This window comes from Ammodytes marinus, assembly GCF_949987685.1.
Source record: "Ammodytes marinus genome assembly, chromosome: 2".
NCBI lineage: Eukaryota > Metazoa > Chordata > Actinopteri > Uranoscopiformes > Ammodytidae > Ammodytes > Ammodytes marinus.
Genome location: NC_137231.1, coordinates 10,701,585 through 10,717,543, shown reverse-complemented (window position 1 = coordinate 10,717,543; position 15,959 = coordinate 10,701,585). Strand labels below are relative to the sequence as shown.

The following is a 15,959-nucleotide window of genomic DNA, read 5'->3' as shown; positions in this document are numbered from 1 at the left end:
TAGTCAGTGTTTCCCCCAGAAAATGTCTTAGTCAAGGTGGTCACTGCCCCGTGCCAGGGGAGGCGCGGCGCGATGCGCCGCGGCGAAAATTTTAGGGGTATTTTGCTCAAAGATGCCAATGCGCCGTAAAGAAATAAAACAGACACTGACCTTACAGTTGTGCAATTTTGTTTGCTATGTGCAGGTACAAATTATGTGTAAACGTGCAGACAGTACAAAGCACAATTAAAGAAAACTTCTACTGTTTTGGTGCAATACTATACAGACACACTAAATACAAATAATGGACCATACATTCAGAGCTGGCCCAAGCCTTCAGTCCAATGTTAGCGCTGCTGAAACTATAGATCTTTGATAAATATTATTTACACACCCAGTGTTTTCCGCTAGTGCCTCCACTGTGCAGCTGTGTGAAAATGTTAGAGAGCCGAGATTCTGACCTTCCTAGGGGGGTCCGGGGGTATGCCCCCCCGGGAGATTTTTTTAACCTTTTTAAAGTGAAATGCATGAATCTGGTGCACTTTGAGAGAAAAATTAAGAGGCTGAATCTGAGAAATTTTGTGTGAACAAATAATTTGGATACACTGGTCAGATGAATTAGAAGCTATTGAAGGACACATGGATTTTCCATACAAATATTAATATAAAATCAAATATTATGGAGGATCCTCTGGGTTGGGCTTGAAGCTCTTTTTCTTTTACGGGACATATTGCTCTGTAATATAATGAATGCATTTAAATTCAGTGAGAGGAACGAAGCAGAAGAACTCTGTTGTCCAGCTACTGTATCTTTTTTTCCACAGACGAGGCTGAAATAGGCTATAGACTATACACAGTGCATGGGCAACTGAGGGCAGCCCCATTTCCAATTGTTTTTAAATAAACTCAATGCACACTGTGCATGGATGTGAACGTGACATGATCCGATTTGGATTACCTCCCAGATGAACTGATTACATTTTTAGGCTATTAATTATCTAGACCAAAAAATTGTATTCTTTTTTTTTGTATGTTAACTCACATTTGCATAATATGATGTTAATATCAAACACAGAAAAAATAAAAATAAAAATAAAAATGTTTTTTTTTTTTTTTGAGGGGGCCCCCCTGGCGGTCGGGGGCCCTAAGCGACCGCTTAGTTCGCTTATGCCTCGGGCCGGCTCTGACTCTCATGCATTCATCAAACTTTTCTCTGCGCTGTCCTAGCTGATAGAAAGGTTGTGTTGCCACAGTGATGTGGAGTCTTAAACTATTCTAGCTTTGCAGAGCACTTCTTTCTGTTCAGCTAAATATCCCCATAGAACTGCACTGTGTTTATTATCACCACCAGTTAAATCTCGGTTTGCTTCTGCTCGTTTAACTCTCCCGCGTGCATGCCGTAGTCGCACGCGGTGCGGTACGGTCGCGCGCGCAAAGCCGCAGACACAGAGCAGCTGATAGAGAAACGCTTGGGGACACATGCTTTTTACCGCAAATCGCGGCCTTTCGCGCAGTTATGACCATGCACAACACACACATCGCGCTTGCTATTACATTAATTGTGCAGCGCGAAAGAAAAAAAATAAAAAATTAAATAATTTTTTTTTTTTTTTTTTTTTTTTTTTGGGGGGGTCGGTTGGTAGTCAAGGCGGGAGGCTGGCGTTGCTAAGGCGGCCGCCTTAGCTATAAAGCGCTGGGGGAAACACTGGTAGTGTACCTTTGGTGGCTTGGGCGTCCTGATTTAATCTTTTGGGGCCCGAGGTAGGTAGAGAAGTACTCACGTACAAGTGAAAGTCGTAAATCAATATAGGCCTAACAACTTGAGTAACATTGCAAAATGATCTACTAATTTATAAAGAAAATAGTAGAGAATAGCCTAAGTAAAAGATACAATACTACAAGCTACTGTTTTTTCCCATTTATACATTTAAACTCCATTAAGTACACCAACAAATAAAGATGTTTTCGTGCTTGTTGTGTCCTGTATATTAATATAGTCATGCAAATAAATCAGCAAAACAGATAACCCTGGACCATGTCAAAAAAGTAAATGGAGTGTCAACATGTTACAGTTTCCTCAAACTCTGATAATAGCCTATACTTCTCCCAGTTCCCAATCACACAAACACACAGCACAGATAGGTCGCTGTAATATTTATATGTGCAGTATTACTCTCAACATCAGTACCATCTTTTAAATATATATTTTGGATGCAGTAGAAGGTTGGTATTATTCATAACTATTGCAATTAGTACTTTCAAAATAACATTTAAGTATTATGAATGAGATAGTATGACCACTGTCATCATGTGCAATATGACTTTTTGTCACCATATGACTTGTAAACATCACAGGCTATCTATTTTTTTCTATAAGGCACTGTTTCCTCTGCATAACTTCACACTTTGTTTAGGTATTTTCTTTCATAATTACATTTTTTGTAGGCTATTCTTTGGTTTTGTTTCTGTTATATCAGAGCAAGCTGGGAAAATAACTTGGTTTCTGCTCTTGAATAAAGTTATCTTATCCTAACTTGGGCCAGTAGGCAAACGAGGACACGATGATGTGACGTTTCATAATAGTGCTGATTAAATTCTCATTGCCTGTTGAAGACCTTCCCTGGTTGACATGTTGTAGTCTATCCATCATGCCCCCATAAATTGAAGTTGTTTTATCTCACTTTTTGGACACTTTTTCTCCTTGTTTATTTTCTGTCTGAATTCATGTTCTTGCATTAATTAACATGACATAACGCACATTAGCACGAATATAGCATGAGTGGGCTAGTCGTAGTTTTGAAGCATGATATTGTATTGTGTTTGTGTAGCATTAAGCTAACTTTAACACAACACAAGTTCCTGCTCTTTGCCAGTGTAACGGTTCACCGTTGTACCACATAGACTGTAAAAAAAAAAAAAAAAAAAAATTAGCCTACAGACCTTTAGCCGGAACTTCTGAACTCTTCTCTGTAGGCCTACCGCACCTTAAAAAAATGGTAAAGAAAAAAGGTGAGGCCTAAGGTGCTCCTCTTCGAAAAAAAATTGTTTGTAACATTACGTGAGCTACAGAGTGTGTGGGTTCTGAACGCGCGTAAGCCTGACTATTTTCCTAACAAATTTAGGCTAACAATTTTTTTTGTTAGCCTAAATTAGCCAATGTACCTCTCCTACCCACCTGCAAACCTTCAACCCCTATAAGCAAACGCAATGTGTGAAATGTTAATTATATCAAGCGTAGTTGGTCATAAAACCTAACGTTTGGCAAAAACAAGCTAGCTAGCCCTAAACATGTTTGGCTGATATTGATTGGTCAGCAGCACTAACACCTGCTGAAGTATTAAAGGAGTAGCCTATCCTTAATTCTAAAGAGGCAACCTGTGAGGTGTATGAGCTGAGCTCTAATTTACCCAATGATCCAGTTTTACATGATGAGAGGGTAAACAGTATTGCTAAAATGTAATTACATAAAGTAAGACTTGAATAACAGAGTAGAGGGCACCACAGCAATATGCATTGATGCACCCAGTCTACTAACCCAAAAATAAGAAGTTGGCTACAGTCCTAGAGGCTTCACATTGTTTCACTCACTCACTCACTCACTCACTCACTCACTCACTCACGTTTAAGTAGAGTAGAGGTAAATATTTGGGAAACCAGAAAACCCCTTGACTGGGCAGAAGAAGCTAGTCACTGTTGCATTAGTTGGAGGTTTCTCAAGTTACTACTGTTTAGGACGTTTCTCTGGATGAGCATGTCGTACAAAAGGAGGACCTAGTTATAGTAGGAGTTGTGGGGAACACTTGGCATAGACTCCACATAATCTTACACAGTTCCTCCTTACAAAATGGCAGGGTGGCAGCGAGGGAGACAGATGTTGACAGCAACAGCTTGGAGTAAACTGAACAGGAGATCCATGGAGGCCAGCAGCAATAAGACAAAAGATAAAGGACGCAGCAGGTGAGTGAGGGCAGGTAAGGAGAAGGACCCAATGGCCGGTAGTTGTACCATAGTGGGATGACAAATGTAAAGTAGCAATGAGAAATAATAAAGGAGCAATCAATCTAATAATACTAATAATAATACATGATACTGTATGTGTAGTGCTTTTCTGTGTTCAAATCTGCTTTACATGGTCAAACAGATAAAAACAATATACTTTATTAAGGCTTAGGATATAAAGGAAAATAACTGCTAAAACAATTTAGTTTAGTGAAAATAAAATTTAATTAGTTTTTTCGATGTTGAAAAAACATGATGTTATGGAAGGAGGGGTTGCTGATCAAATTACATCTGATAGTAGTCGAAATGGAATATTTGTAATTGGAAAATGGAAGTGGAAGAACTGTTCAGGTGGAAATGGGGTCATCATAACAATGAAATTAACATGTTGTAGTGAATGGAACTCCTCAGGAGGCCATTATAGGTCCCACTCAATTGTCTGATAAGATAAATGATATATTTGTAAATATGTAATGGATCACTGTTTGCATATGACACTGCTTTGAAGAAAAGAGGGCGAAATTAAGTACGAAATTAAATTGTACAGTGATATGGGGATTTCAATTAGTCTTATCTGTGGAAAAACAAAAGTAGTAGTCTGCAAAAAGAAAGCATGTTAGATTTAGTGGTGTATCATGTAAGAAAAAAAAGTATCATGGGGTATGTTGCAAAAAGCCTGGAGAAGGGAGCTGATATTGATATAACATGTTTAAAGTCATTATCAGATCCAGTCTGGATTATTGGAAATATGGTATTTAGATCAATTAGAATTAGAATTAGAACTTTGAGGCAGGAGACATTTTTCTTTACGAAGGGTACAGCCAGTGTCGGGCTCTGCTTTATGGACTTCTCTTCAACAATTCAAGAACAGTTATTTATTTAAGATAAAAACTTCAATTTCACAAAAAGAATATCATGAGTGTGGAGGGAGGAGAGTGGGTATTTGGTTTGATGAAAAATAAAAAATGGAGGAAGGCTATATCCACAAAAGGGTAATGTAACACTAAGGATGCCAACTGGTGTAAAACATCAAAGAAAAATAAGCAGGGAAGCAGAAGACGAGTGAGCACGTAAACAAAGATGAAAATACAGGACTGAAAATGAATGACTAAAACTGGCTGTTATATTCAGTGTATATTCTCGCAGACTCCAGCATGGAATATTAAATAAGGAGTTATTCAAAACAAAAATACACGTAATAGAATGAATCCATGTCTCAAAATGTTATTTCTACACATTTGTTCTCATTTAGCAAAAATTGCGACACCAAGGCCTTGCCACAAAAATTCTCGAGGTTTATACATAATTTCACTTGCCTTGACATGTAGGAGGTCTTGCTCAGTGACCTGAAAACGCCCCCATATACAGACACTCACTGGCATTGCACTCTTGAATGGAAAGTTCCCTTTGATGTAATTCAAAGAGAGAAAAGAATTTGCCCTGTGGGGACTTACTTCCACTTTCTTCACTAATCTTGTTTGGTTGATTACATGGAAGTCAAGCGCTTTGTGCTAAGTGCTTATTAGTCCTGATGTAAGCAGCACCCTCTGCTTCTTTCTGTTTTCCTGTAAACAAACTGAACCTCCAAGCTTTTAGAATTTCAAAAGAACAGAGAGAATAACCTCAATTCTTTCTGACAAATTTGGAGATATTTACAATTTAAAATATCCGGAGCGATCTTGCATTTGCAACTAATTAATTCTACTTTATACCTTCAAAATGGAAGGGAAATAAACAAACAATACATTCTGCAAAGACGTTTTTATTCATTACATTATTTAATTATTCCGTTTTATTATAAAAAAACATAACTTACAAACACATTAAACAAAAATCTAATGTATCAACATGAAAATGTGTGCTCTTGAAATACCCTCTTCCAAAAGTCCTACGTTGTGGCATCGCATGACTATTTTCACATCTAATATTTCAGTCATCACACACAGTGATTGTGATAAATATAGTTCAATAAGTTAGGATTTAACATCAAATGTCAAAAAGGCACTTTGTTGAATGAATGTACAGTATGAATGCTTTTCAATCGAACTGAAAATATATATTTTTTCTGATTGAGACACAGCTAATTAGGAATGGTTACAGGAAATATCTTTTCTTTTTGTTGTATTTCTGAAGGACTCCTGAGCTGCAGTGGTTTTACATTCAATTCACATGAATTACAGTAAATATTCAAAGTGACAAGAGAACATAAAGAGCATACATGTAAACACAAATTATACAATCAATTTGTAAAGAGAATAACAATAGTTGAGATATCTTTTGAATATTTAGGCAATAATTCTACCAAGAGTAACAATGAAAAAATGACTCCAGAAAGTCACTGTGCCTGGTCAAGAAATAGTCTGGGAAATAACCCCCTGTTAAACCTTGACATATAATTTGTATTACATTTGGACAGAGCCAGCAAGCTGTTTTCTGTTTCCAGTCTTTATGCCTAACTAAGCCAACCGGAGGCCGGTGATAGCTCAGTTTTTAGCGTACAAACATGAGTTTGGTATCAATCTTCTCATCTAACTGTTGCAAACAAGGCAAATACATATTTTTCCAAGATGTAAAACAATTATTTTTAGTCATTAGACAAAAGAACAGTCAAAGTGATACCCAACATGAAAATGGCAGCAATGGAGCAACATATAATATGTTCATAATATCACAGCTAAGGGAAAGGGAAGTGTGCCATCAGGACTCTTTATGCTAGCTGCACATGGCTCCAGAACAGTGTATCGTGAGGTCTGATGTTACTGGAGCAAAGCAGATCACACACATTACACTTTATTCACTGTGGTCAAGATATCCTCTCTGTAAAGCTGTTGGATAGTGAAAGACTTACTATTATTATTACCTTATTATAAAGCTGTTCTAAGCTTTAACACTACATTGTCAGACTACAGCTGACTGCTATGGAGGTTGTGAGCCATGAAATCCATCACTCAAAGACTCCAACTATTATGATGAGAAGAAGGAGGACTCCGGCAACTCCACACATGGCAAGGCAGAGACGTTTCTGTCAAAAAGAGAAGGCGGAAGGAGTCAGAAGTGTTGCCTGTGGAGAACGGTGTTACAACAAATCCTATAGAGCATTCATCAGCTAAATGAATGATTCATTACATGAATATATAGAGATAAATGGGTGAATAAATGCATGTTGTGTTTTCAGGATTTGAAGTTGTGGATGAAGTGTTACCTCACACAGTGGTTCTCATACAGGGGGTTTGGTTAGTCCAACAGACAGGCCAACAATTAGTGCAATGACGGCAAGCAGGATCAACAGCGCAAAGGCAATGATAATGTATTTCTGCCAAGTGAAAAAGAGGTTGTTATGGCAGAACTTTGATATCTTTATGTATATATTTGTGAGATGTTAAGCAACTCCTAATTAGGAAGGAACACTTACCCGTCTGGATTTCTTCTGGTATCTCACTGCTTTTTTGGTCTCTTCCTTTGCACTGCAAATGTATTCGGCTGCGTTGGCGACGTTCTTCTCAATGTTGTTAACCATTTCCCCCTGTAAATGAGAACATTTGAAATGCTTTTTTTGATCGCGTCTAACGTTTTGGGTTTCGTCTTGGTAGTATTGGTATACGGAACATAGTAGCTACACACTGATACACATGTGAGGTGTGAGGAACAATCTCAAAGTAGAAAATATTAGACACTGACTAATAGGACTAAATGTGGCCTGTTTCTTATTGCTATTGAAGAGTAGATTTTTTTCCAATCAGATATAGCTGTTACCTGAGTTTCTACCAACATTGCCATGTCCATGAACATTGCGTGGAGCTCTCTGATGCTAGACTCCAGGCGCATGATGTCCTGGTGTCGTGACTCTATCTCATTTAAGGCCTGGCGTGTGATCTGGGAATCAGAAATTATCTGGGGGAGAACAACAGAACGAAGAGACGTGGTAAAAATAAAAAACAGATTTTTCCAGCTGTGTTTAAAAAGTAACACATTATAACACACCCCAAAATATTTCTCCTCCTCCACCACTAGATGGCAATAATAGGCGTTAAATCCCTGCAATAACAATATACTGCACAGTAAAGCATGAGAAAACTTACATCAGATGTGAAGATTGATGGATTTCCACTTTCTAACATGTCCTCTAGTTCTTCATTGGTGGTCAGTTTTCCAGCTAAAATAATAAATAGCAGGCAAAAATTATCCAGCAATGAGTTGAACCTAACTCCATTTGATTAATCACATAATGATGAAACCCACCCATATCAAGGAAAAAATGTGGCATAGTACTCGTAGTATTTAACCAGCTCCTAGTACTGTAATTGTGTTTTTACCAAATGTTATGTTAATATGTTGAGGATCATCCACACGTAGGCAACGTAGTGGGAGACACATACACTCACAGAGACTTGAAAGTGTGTGCGAGTGTGTGAAAACAATTTACCTAGTTGTATTGTGTTTCTTCTCACCATAATTTGCCTTTCTCTATATAATGTGATTAGATACAGTACTGTGCAAAAGTTTTAGGCAGGTGTGAAAAAATGCTGTAAACTATGAATGCTTCCAAAAACTGAACTTTTAATAGTTTATTTTCATAAATTAACATAAAGCAGTGAATTAACAGAAGTGAAATCTAAATCCAGCAGTGTCATCAGCTCAGAACAGCTCAGAACTGTCAGACACCAGTGGGACCCAGGTACACTCATCTACTCTTCTCAGTAGGACACCATTAATCCTGACCAAATATCCAACTCCATTTGAAGATATGCAGCACAAACTTGCAAGGAACCTCCACCATGCTTCACTGTTGCCTGCATACACTCATTATTGTACAGCTCTCCAGCCCTTAGGCGAACAGCTGCTTTCTGCTATAGCCAAATATTTAAAATTTTGACTCATCAGTCCAGAGCACCTGCTGCCATTTTTCTGCACCCCAGTTCCTATGTTTTAGTGCATAGTTGAGTTGCTTGGCCTCGTTTCCATGTCGGAGGTAGGGCTTTTTGGCTCCATGAAGACTATGAAGGCTTGTCGGGACAGTAGATGGGTGTACCTTGGCCCCACTGATTTCTGCCATTTCTGAGCTGATGGCACTGCTGGACATCGACTGATTTCGAAGGTAAATAAGCTTGATGTGTTTTTCATCTGCTGCACTAATTTTCCATGGCCGACCACTGCGTCTACGATCCTCAACATTGCACGTTTATTTGTGCTTCGTCGAAAGAGCAGCCCTCCCTTAAAATCTTTATCTGGGAGAGACATTGCTTATCCAGTATAACTACCGAAGGTCTCCCAGGCTGTCATCGTAGTCAGGACTGGAAGGAAGTGGAGGGCGCAGGAAGCAGGCGGAGTCACGCTTGCGTCACAGCATGCTGGTCGGCCCAGTGGCATCCGGACGAGCAGGGCTTGGTAGCATTACAGCTAGAGCTGCAACGATTGATCTATGAATCGATTATTAATCGATTATTAAAATAAGCGCCAACTATTTTGATAATCGATTAATCGTTTTGAGTAATTTTTTTATAAAAAAATTCCAAATTCTCTGATTTCAGCTTCTCAAATGTGAATATTTTCTGGTTTCTTTAATCCTATTATGACAGTAAACTGAAATATCTGTGTGTTTTGGACATAACAATACATTTGAGGACGTCAACATGGACTTTGGAAAATTGATCAACATTTTTCACCATTTTCTGACATTTTACGGACCAAAACACTAATCGATTAATAATCGATTAATCGAGAAAATAATCGACAGATTAATCAATTATCAAAATAATCGTTAGTTGCAGCCCTAGTTACAGCCACGTGCTACGACAAAGCCCTGGGCAAAGACAGCCGCCGATTGGTCCAAGAGGAAGTGAGAGCTGGCGTGGAGGATCTGTGTGCTAGCCAGATGGTGGGGATGCAACAGCAAGGCGCATGGACGAGATGGGAACAGGCAGTGGACCGCAAGATCTCCTGGTCTGAGTTTTGGCAAGCTGAGCCTTACCGGATCAAGTTCCTGATTGTGTCTGTCTATGACGTCTTACCCAGCCCATCCAACCTCTTCTTCTTGGGCAAGTTTGATGCACCATCATGTCCTTTGTGCCTCAGAAGAGGAACGCTAGAGCATATCCTCAGCTGTTGCCCAAAAGCCCTGAGAGTAGGATGCTTCACTTGGCGCCACGACCAGGTGAAGTCGATAGCAGAAACCATCATCACCAGCATCACTCAGAACAAGCCTCTCCTACCAGCAAGGCAGGCGATTGCTTTCATTCGAGCAGGGGAGAAGCCTACACCCCAGCTAAGGGGGGCAGCGGGACTCCTTGGAACCGCACCGGACAGGCAGATGAAGGCCGACCTGGGAAAGCAGCTCAGATTCCCAGAGCACATCGTGGAAACCACCCTGAGACCAGACATAGTTCTGTTCTCAGATTCAACAAAACAGGTGGTCCTCCTTGAGCTGGCAGTTCCCTGGGAGGAGAGCATGGAAGAGGCCAATGAGAGAAAGTGTGCCAAGTACGCCAACTTAGTGGAGCAAACGGGGGTGGCGTGCCGGGTGTGTGCCTGTAGAGGTGGGCTGTAGAGGCTTCACAGCGCAATCTCTCTGCAAAGCATACAGCATGCTTGGAGTCACAGGTGCACGCCAGAGAAAGGCCATCAAGACCACCACAGAGGCAGCTGAGAAGGCCTTTAGATGGCTGTGGATCAAGAGGGGCGATTTGTGGGTACATGCTACTTAGACACAAGCTGGGACTTGATCAATGATGTTGAGAGACCTGAAACACCCAATGACCCCAGGTTCCATCACTGCTGATGTGTCTGAGTGCACCAATAGATGTATATTAAACTACCTTGTTCACTCACTTAGCATTTTTAAAATTGATAAGAAAGTATTAATATTTTTAAAATAATTCTTAGTTAACAGCATTTCATTTTTTCACACCTGCCTCAAACTTTTGCACAGTACTGTATGTATAAATTCTGCGACAGAACATGAAAAACCCTGAATTCAGGGTCTTAACATATTAAGTGTTTCAGAGAGGGGTCGCTAAATACTCTTATTTTCAATAACCTTTTAGTATGACTGGATACTAGAGCTAAAGGTTCTTCTCATCAGACCTTTTTTTTAATAAAATAATAAGACCCACAAAACTAAATCTCAGAGAGATGGCGTTTCTGAAATCTTGAGAAAACGAGGTATAATTTAGAGGTATCGATTTTACACTGAGAAGGCTGCAGCTATTGATAGCTTGTTAGGAGGAAATTGAGTCCTGAGACTTTTGAATATAACAACACTCCCACTTTGTTTTATCTTAAGACCATTAAAAACTCTGTGATAGAGAAAACTCCCAGAGTAGTTAGTGTTGCGCTAATGTCTAGAATAAAAACAACACAAGTCTTTGCTTATCCCTGCTACAATATATACTGTTGTGTTGTTTAATCCCAAGATAATACATTAGTCTGGCGATGCTGTGAAGCGTCTGTGCATAAAGCCCACGGCTCGAGGAGAAGAAGCCTCATTGTACCTCCATCGATTGAGCCGACAGAAAAATAATGTCTCTGTTATCCTCCCGGGGGAAACTGCTACAAACACAATGTTGGCTTTCCCCCATGTAGTGGGAGATGTATTGTTAGCAAAATAGCAAATTAAGACTTCATCCCAAATGTTACAAACCCATTATGAAAAAAAATGCCAAGGTGTTTGACACTTTGCGGGTTACTGTCTCCAAAGATCACACTTTTTTTGAGAACCAAATGATTCCTCGTTTCAATATAATGCAGACTTCTAATTTAGATAATTTAATAATGATTACTTATAGCCGCTTCCTGCTGTTATTTTGTGTATTCTTGGGTAAGCGTTGTACTTGTTGTGACTAAGATTAGGAATTGTCTGAGGAACAAAGCAGCCCTAGTAGAGAGACAGCTGCTGAAACTCTATAAACAGAAAGCTTTCTCTTCCTGAAGCCATGTCTGCTGTTTGGGAAACGCAGTCCCCTGGAGAGACAGATACGTGTGCAGGTGCTGCCACACACCTTCTGCGACAGCTATTCCCTCAGAGAGAGAGAGTGCCAAACACAGCTAAAGCCACTGCCATAGATACAACTACTCAGAACTCATCGAACAAACAGTGTGTCAGTTATGAAAGTTGCAGTTTAATGGTGTGTGCCCACGAGCGCACAGACCGGTGGGTTTTCTGTGGCCCATGTCAAAGACAGGTGAACTACTGTAACACAGGCCGCTGAGCCCTTTGCCCCGTCTCCCAGGGCAACACAAACACAGCGAGGCGTCTCCTGTATCAGGCCCTTCCGTAAACAGTGTGGAGGAATAGAGCCTCTCATTAATGCCGGCCGCAGGGACTGTGGGAGACAGTCCTATTTTTTGCCTTCCACTATTGTCTCGTGTTACTTACGGTATATGTGCCTAAGACAAAGCAACTGACACACACTGTCTTTGCATTTGTTTGTGACAAAGATGACCAAACAAAGCTCTCTGGAAAATGGTGGTAAAAATCCAGTTAGCACAAGTTAAAAAACTGCTAAGCTGGCATGAATGTTAATACACCTATACATGTATACACTGCTGCTTCCTGCCCTAATCGTGCTATTTCAACTGTTATGTTATTTATCCTCATATAACTTGAATGCTGCTCTATTGTATATCCCATGCTTGGATCGTTCCTACTACTACAATAACTGCTCATCAAAACTCTGAAACATTGTGTTTTGGTTTGTGAATTTGGTTTGTTCAATGACAACCCTGACATCTTGAGGGGACCTGGCTGCTGGTGTCTGTTTATCAACAGAAGGAAACCAGTGTGGTCTGTTTCCTGGATCTTGTCCTCCTGACACAGCTTCAAAGTTTTGTTTGTCATACTTACTTTAGAGCTTGCACTCACAAGTTGATTGTGTTAAAAAAGGAGTGTTTGTATTTCGCATTTCACATCAATAATTATTATTTTTAAGCAAAGTTTCCCATTTCCTCCTTTCCTCCCATTATTTGTCACTTACTTATCTCGAGCTGTCTCTGGATCCTTCCTTTGCTTCGTTCCCGAAAGGACACTTGAGTCTCATTGTATTGGGTCATGACCTCCACAAACTTCCTGGAGAGCACCGTGTGCTGGAGACGGCGAGAACAAAAAAGGACGCAGGGTGAGAATGTGGGCAACTTTGTCCATAACTTTGAGAAATCTACAAAAAAAAAACATCCCCATTTCCCTCCTGATGTGTGTGTGTGTACCACTGACGGATGTGTGATGACGATCATGTTATGCAGGATATGTAATACGTGTGGAGTTATCGGTCATCAGTGTGTTTCCTGACCTGTGTTTTCTGGATCCTGAAGTCCACAGAGGATCTGTTTGCTCCATCATCTTTGGGCATGCTCTGCTCCATGGCTTCAGAGGGGAGAGAGTCACAGTAACACAATGTCACACAGCAGCAGGCAGCATAAGCTATTTGTGGGATGTAGCAAACAAATATCTATGGGCAACAATCACTTTGTGGATCCGACTCACATTTTAGCTTAGTCCGTACCACGTTGGCATTCCCTTTAATATCGTTGGTCAGCGCACTCAGTCGGTCCTTTGTCCCTTCACACAAATACACAAATATGAAACACGGAAGTTTGCTCATGAGAAAAAACAATGTCATCCAGTTAATCACGGACTCTCTCTCTCTCTCTCTCTCTCTCTCTCTCTCTCTCTCTCTCTCTCTCTCTCTCTCTCTCTCTTGTAAATATTGAACTTACTGGGATTTTTTCTTGCAACCTAGCAACAGCCCAAGCAATATTGCAGGGGTCACACAGCACAAAGCTTTTGTTTCTTTTCTCTGGTGACGCTTTCTACATCATGGCTTGTTTAAAACACTGTACCACATCACATTTAACACAACCACTGATGATACCATGGCTCTGCAAACTGGCTCTTTGTCTTGTAGGCTCCTCCGGGCCCTCGGCTCACACACTGAACAAAGCCAGGAACTGATGCACACACTGTGCTACATTCACAAACGTTCGATATTATACAGCTTTAGATCACTGGAAACGCTTGAAACACACTGAAACTCTATCTGATAAGTAGGACAAAATTGACATTGAACGCATGCCTGCAAACATCTGGAAATGACAGCATGTTGGAATCCCTGACTGTTGAAAGATTCCTAACAGGACGCGTACGAGGCAGAGCCTGAGATACAATGGTTGGCGAGTTTTTGGGGACAAAACAAAGCTGTTTCCTTCACAGGTTTCCGGATGAGGAGAAAAATGAAACAAAGGAAGTGAGACTTTGGTTGTATTTCCACTCTGTGCCTCAGAAGTCCAACTCCAAGCGGAGCCAAATTAACCCCTTAAACATGTCAACATTGAAATCAAAATGCTCTCTGTCTCATCCTGAACAATTTCTTTCATAAGGGCACAAACTTACTGTCATCAGGGTTGGGCGCAGACAGGATCATGCTGTGCATCTTCCTCACCTCTTCCACTTGGTGGGAGATCTTTTCAATGAGGCCTCTGACTTCTTCCACCTATAGACCAATCAATAACACATCAGCACCTCCTCCCCAAACCTTTTCAAATCCTGGAAGTTGATGATGATACCCACCCTCCTGAAAAAGCCCTCCATGAAGCCATCTCTGTCCAACACGACTGCAACGTCCTCGTCTGCTTGTGTCCTGCTCTTTACGGATGACAAATGGGTTTTTTAGTGACTTTCCTTCTTGTGTGTGAGAAGACAGTATGTTCAACCTGTCAACAGTGAAGAAACACCAGAAAAATACACTCACAACAGTCAGCTCAGCCAGCCGATCCTTCATCACACCGTTCACAGCTCGTCTCCGGTCGAAATAGTTCTAGCAAAAGATCCGCGGGGTCATCCTGAAAGTGTGGAGTAACATTGGGTCACCTTATTGTGGATTGACGACGAGATTGTCGGATCGAGATGAGAAACAGATCCGGACCAAAAGCAACTGCGTTAATTATTAGACGATAGGTGTAAGTTGATATAGGACGAGAATGCGTCAGGTCCAAAAGTGTCTACCCTATCGAAACTGGTTCTAAAATACAGCTCTAACAAGTAGGAGCTCAACAAACTGAAACCGCGTGTTTCTGGTCTACTCTGAGCCCAAATTTCTCACCGCACAAGCGTAATGGACGCGTAACAGAACCACAATATCTCTTTCCCAAGGATACGCCTTTTTCCCACCTCTCTCTCTCTCTCTCTCTCTCTCTCTCTCTCTCTCTCTCCGTCTCAGGGGAGTTACTATTCCACCTTCAATTAATTTTAATCGGACCATTATGATGAGTAGACTAAATTAATGTAATATTATCATATTTCTGGAAGAGTAAACATAAAAGTACCAAATATTAGCCTACATCATTCCATAAAAAAAACATCTCAAGCATACTTGTGACACGGCAGCCTACACGAGTCCTTTGTGGTTTATTCTATAAAAAAACACTGATACATTTTTCCCCAACATATGATGCATTTTACTTCGACAGAAAAACACACACACACACACACACACACACACACACACACACACACACACACACACACACACACACACACACACACACACACACACACACACACCATGGGACAGATATACGAGAAGGTTTAATAAATAATAGATAGGAACTGCTGCGTGCCACTAAACTATTCATATTCGGGCCACACAGAGGCGCTGTTCACTTGGATATGTATGCGAGTAGACATCGGTAGCCCGTGAAGGAAGTAGTAGTGCTTTGGATGACTCTGCCACCTGTGGATGTGAAGTAACCCACATCCCAATTGACACACATATGACATGTTATGCTATTTATATTGATTACAGTGTAAGGAAAGTTATCTTATTAATACACATTTGAGATGTTATTAACCGAGCCCATCCGGTCACATATAAAAGTCATAACTCGTGTTGCTACAGTCAGTGGTCTCTGCCTGCCTGTCAGTTAGCCGTTACAGTCCGCAGCATCCCTGTTGTTCCCAGAGAGTCCGGGGTGTTGTCCTGGAATTTAACCTA

The 15,959-nt window shown here is 40.6% G+C and overlaps 1 protein-coding gene across 1 annotated transcript; it reads right to left on the bottom strand.

The window, feature by feature from the left end:
- Nucleotides 1-6,275: 6,275 nt before the first annotated feature.
- Nucleotides 6,276-14,992, bottom strand: stx2b (syntaxin 2b). The gene is made up of 10 exons (XM_080049242.1): nt 14,718-14,992; nt 14,537-14,611; nt 14,360-14,459; nt 13,454-13,528; nt 13,260-13,333; nt 12,948-13,056; nt 8,058-8,131; nt 7,732-7,869; nt 7,391-7,501; nt 6,276-7,000 (listed from the first exon to the last, which is right to left on the bottom strand). Exons 1-10 carry the CDS (start codon nt 14,745-14,747, stop codon nt 6,923-6,925), a joined length of 864 nt encoding a protein of 287 aa, XP_079905368.1. The 5' UTR covers nt 14,748-14,992; the 3' UTR covers nt 6,276-6,922.
- Nucleotides 14,993-15,959: the final 967 nt, after the last annotated feature.

What these genes read in the sequence shown, in the direction of transcription:
- stx2b (XM_080049242.1), bottom strand. Translation starts at nt 14,747, where the DNA reads ATGAAGGATCGGCTGGCTGAGCTGACTGTT. An exon ending in TGCGCCCAACCCTGATGACA is followed by an intron (nt 13,529 to 14,359) that starts GTAAGTTTGTGC and finishes ATTTGTGTGAAG; the next exon opens with GGACAAAGGACCGACTGAGT. An exon ending in GGTACGGACTAAGCTAAAAT is followed by an intron (nt 13,334 to 13,453) that starts GTGAGTCGGATC and finishes TCCCCTCTGAAG; the next exon opens with CCATGGAGCAGAGCATGCCC.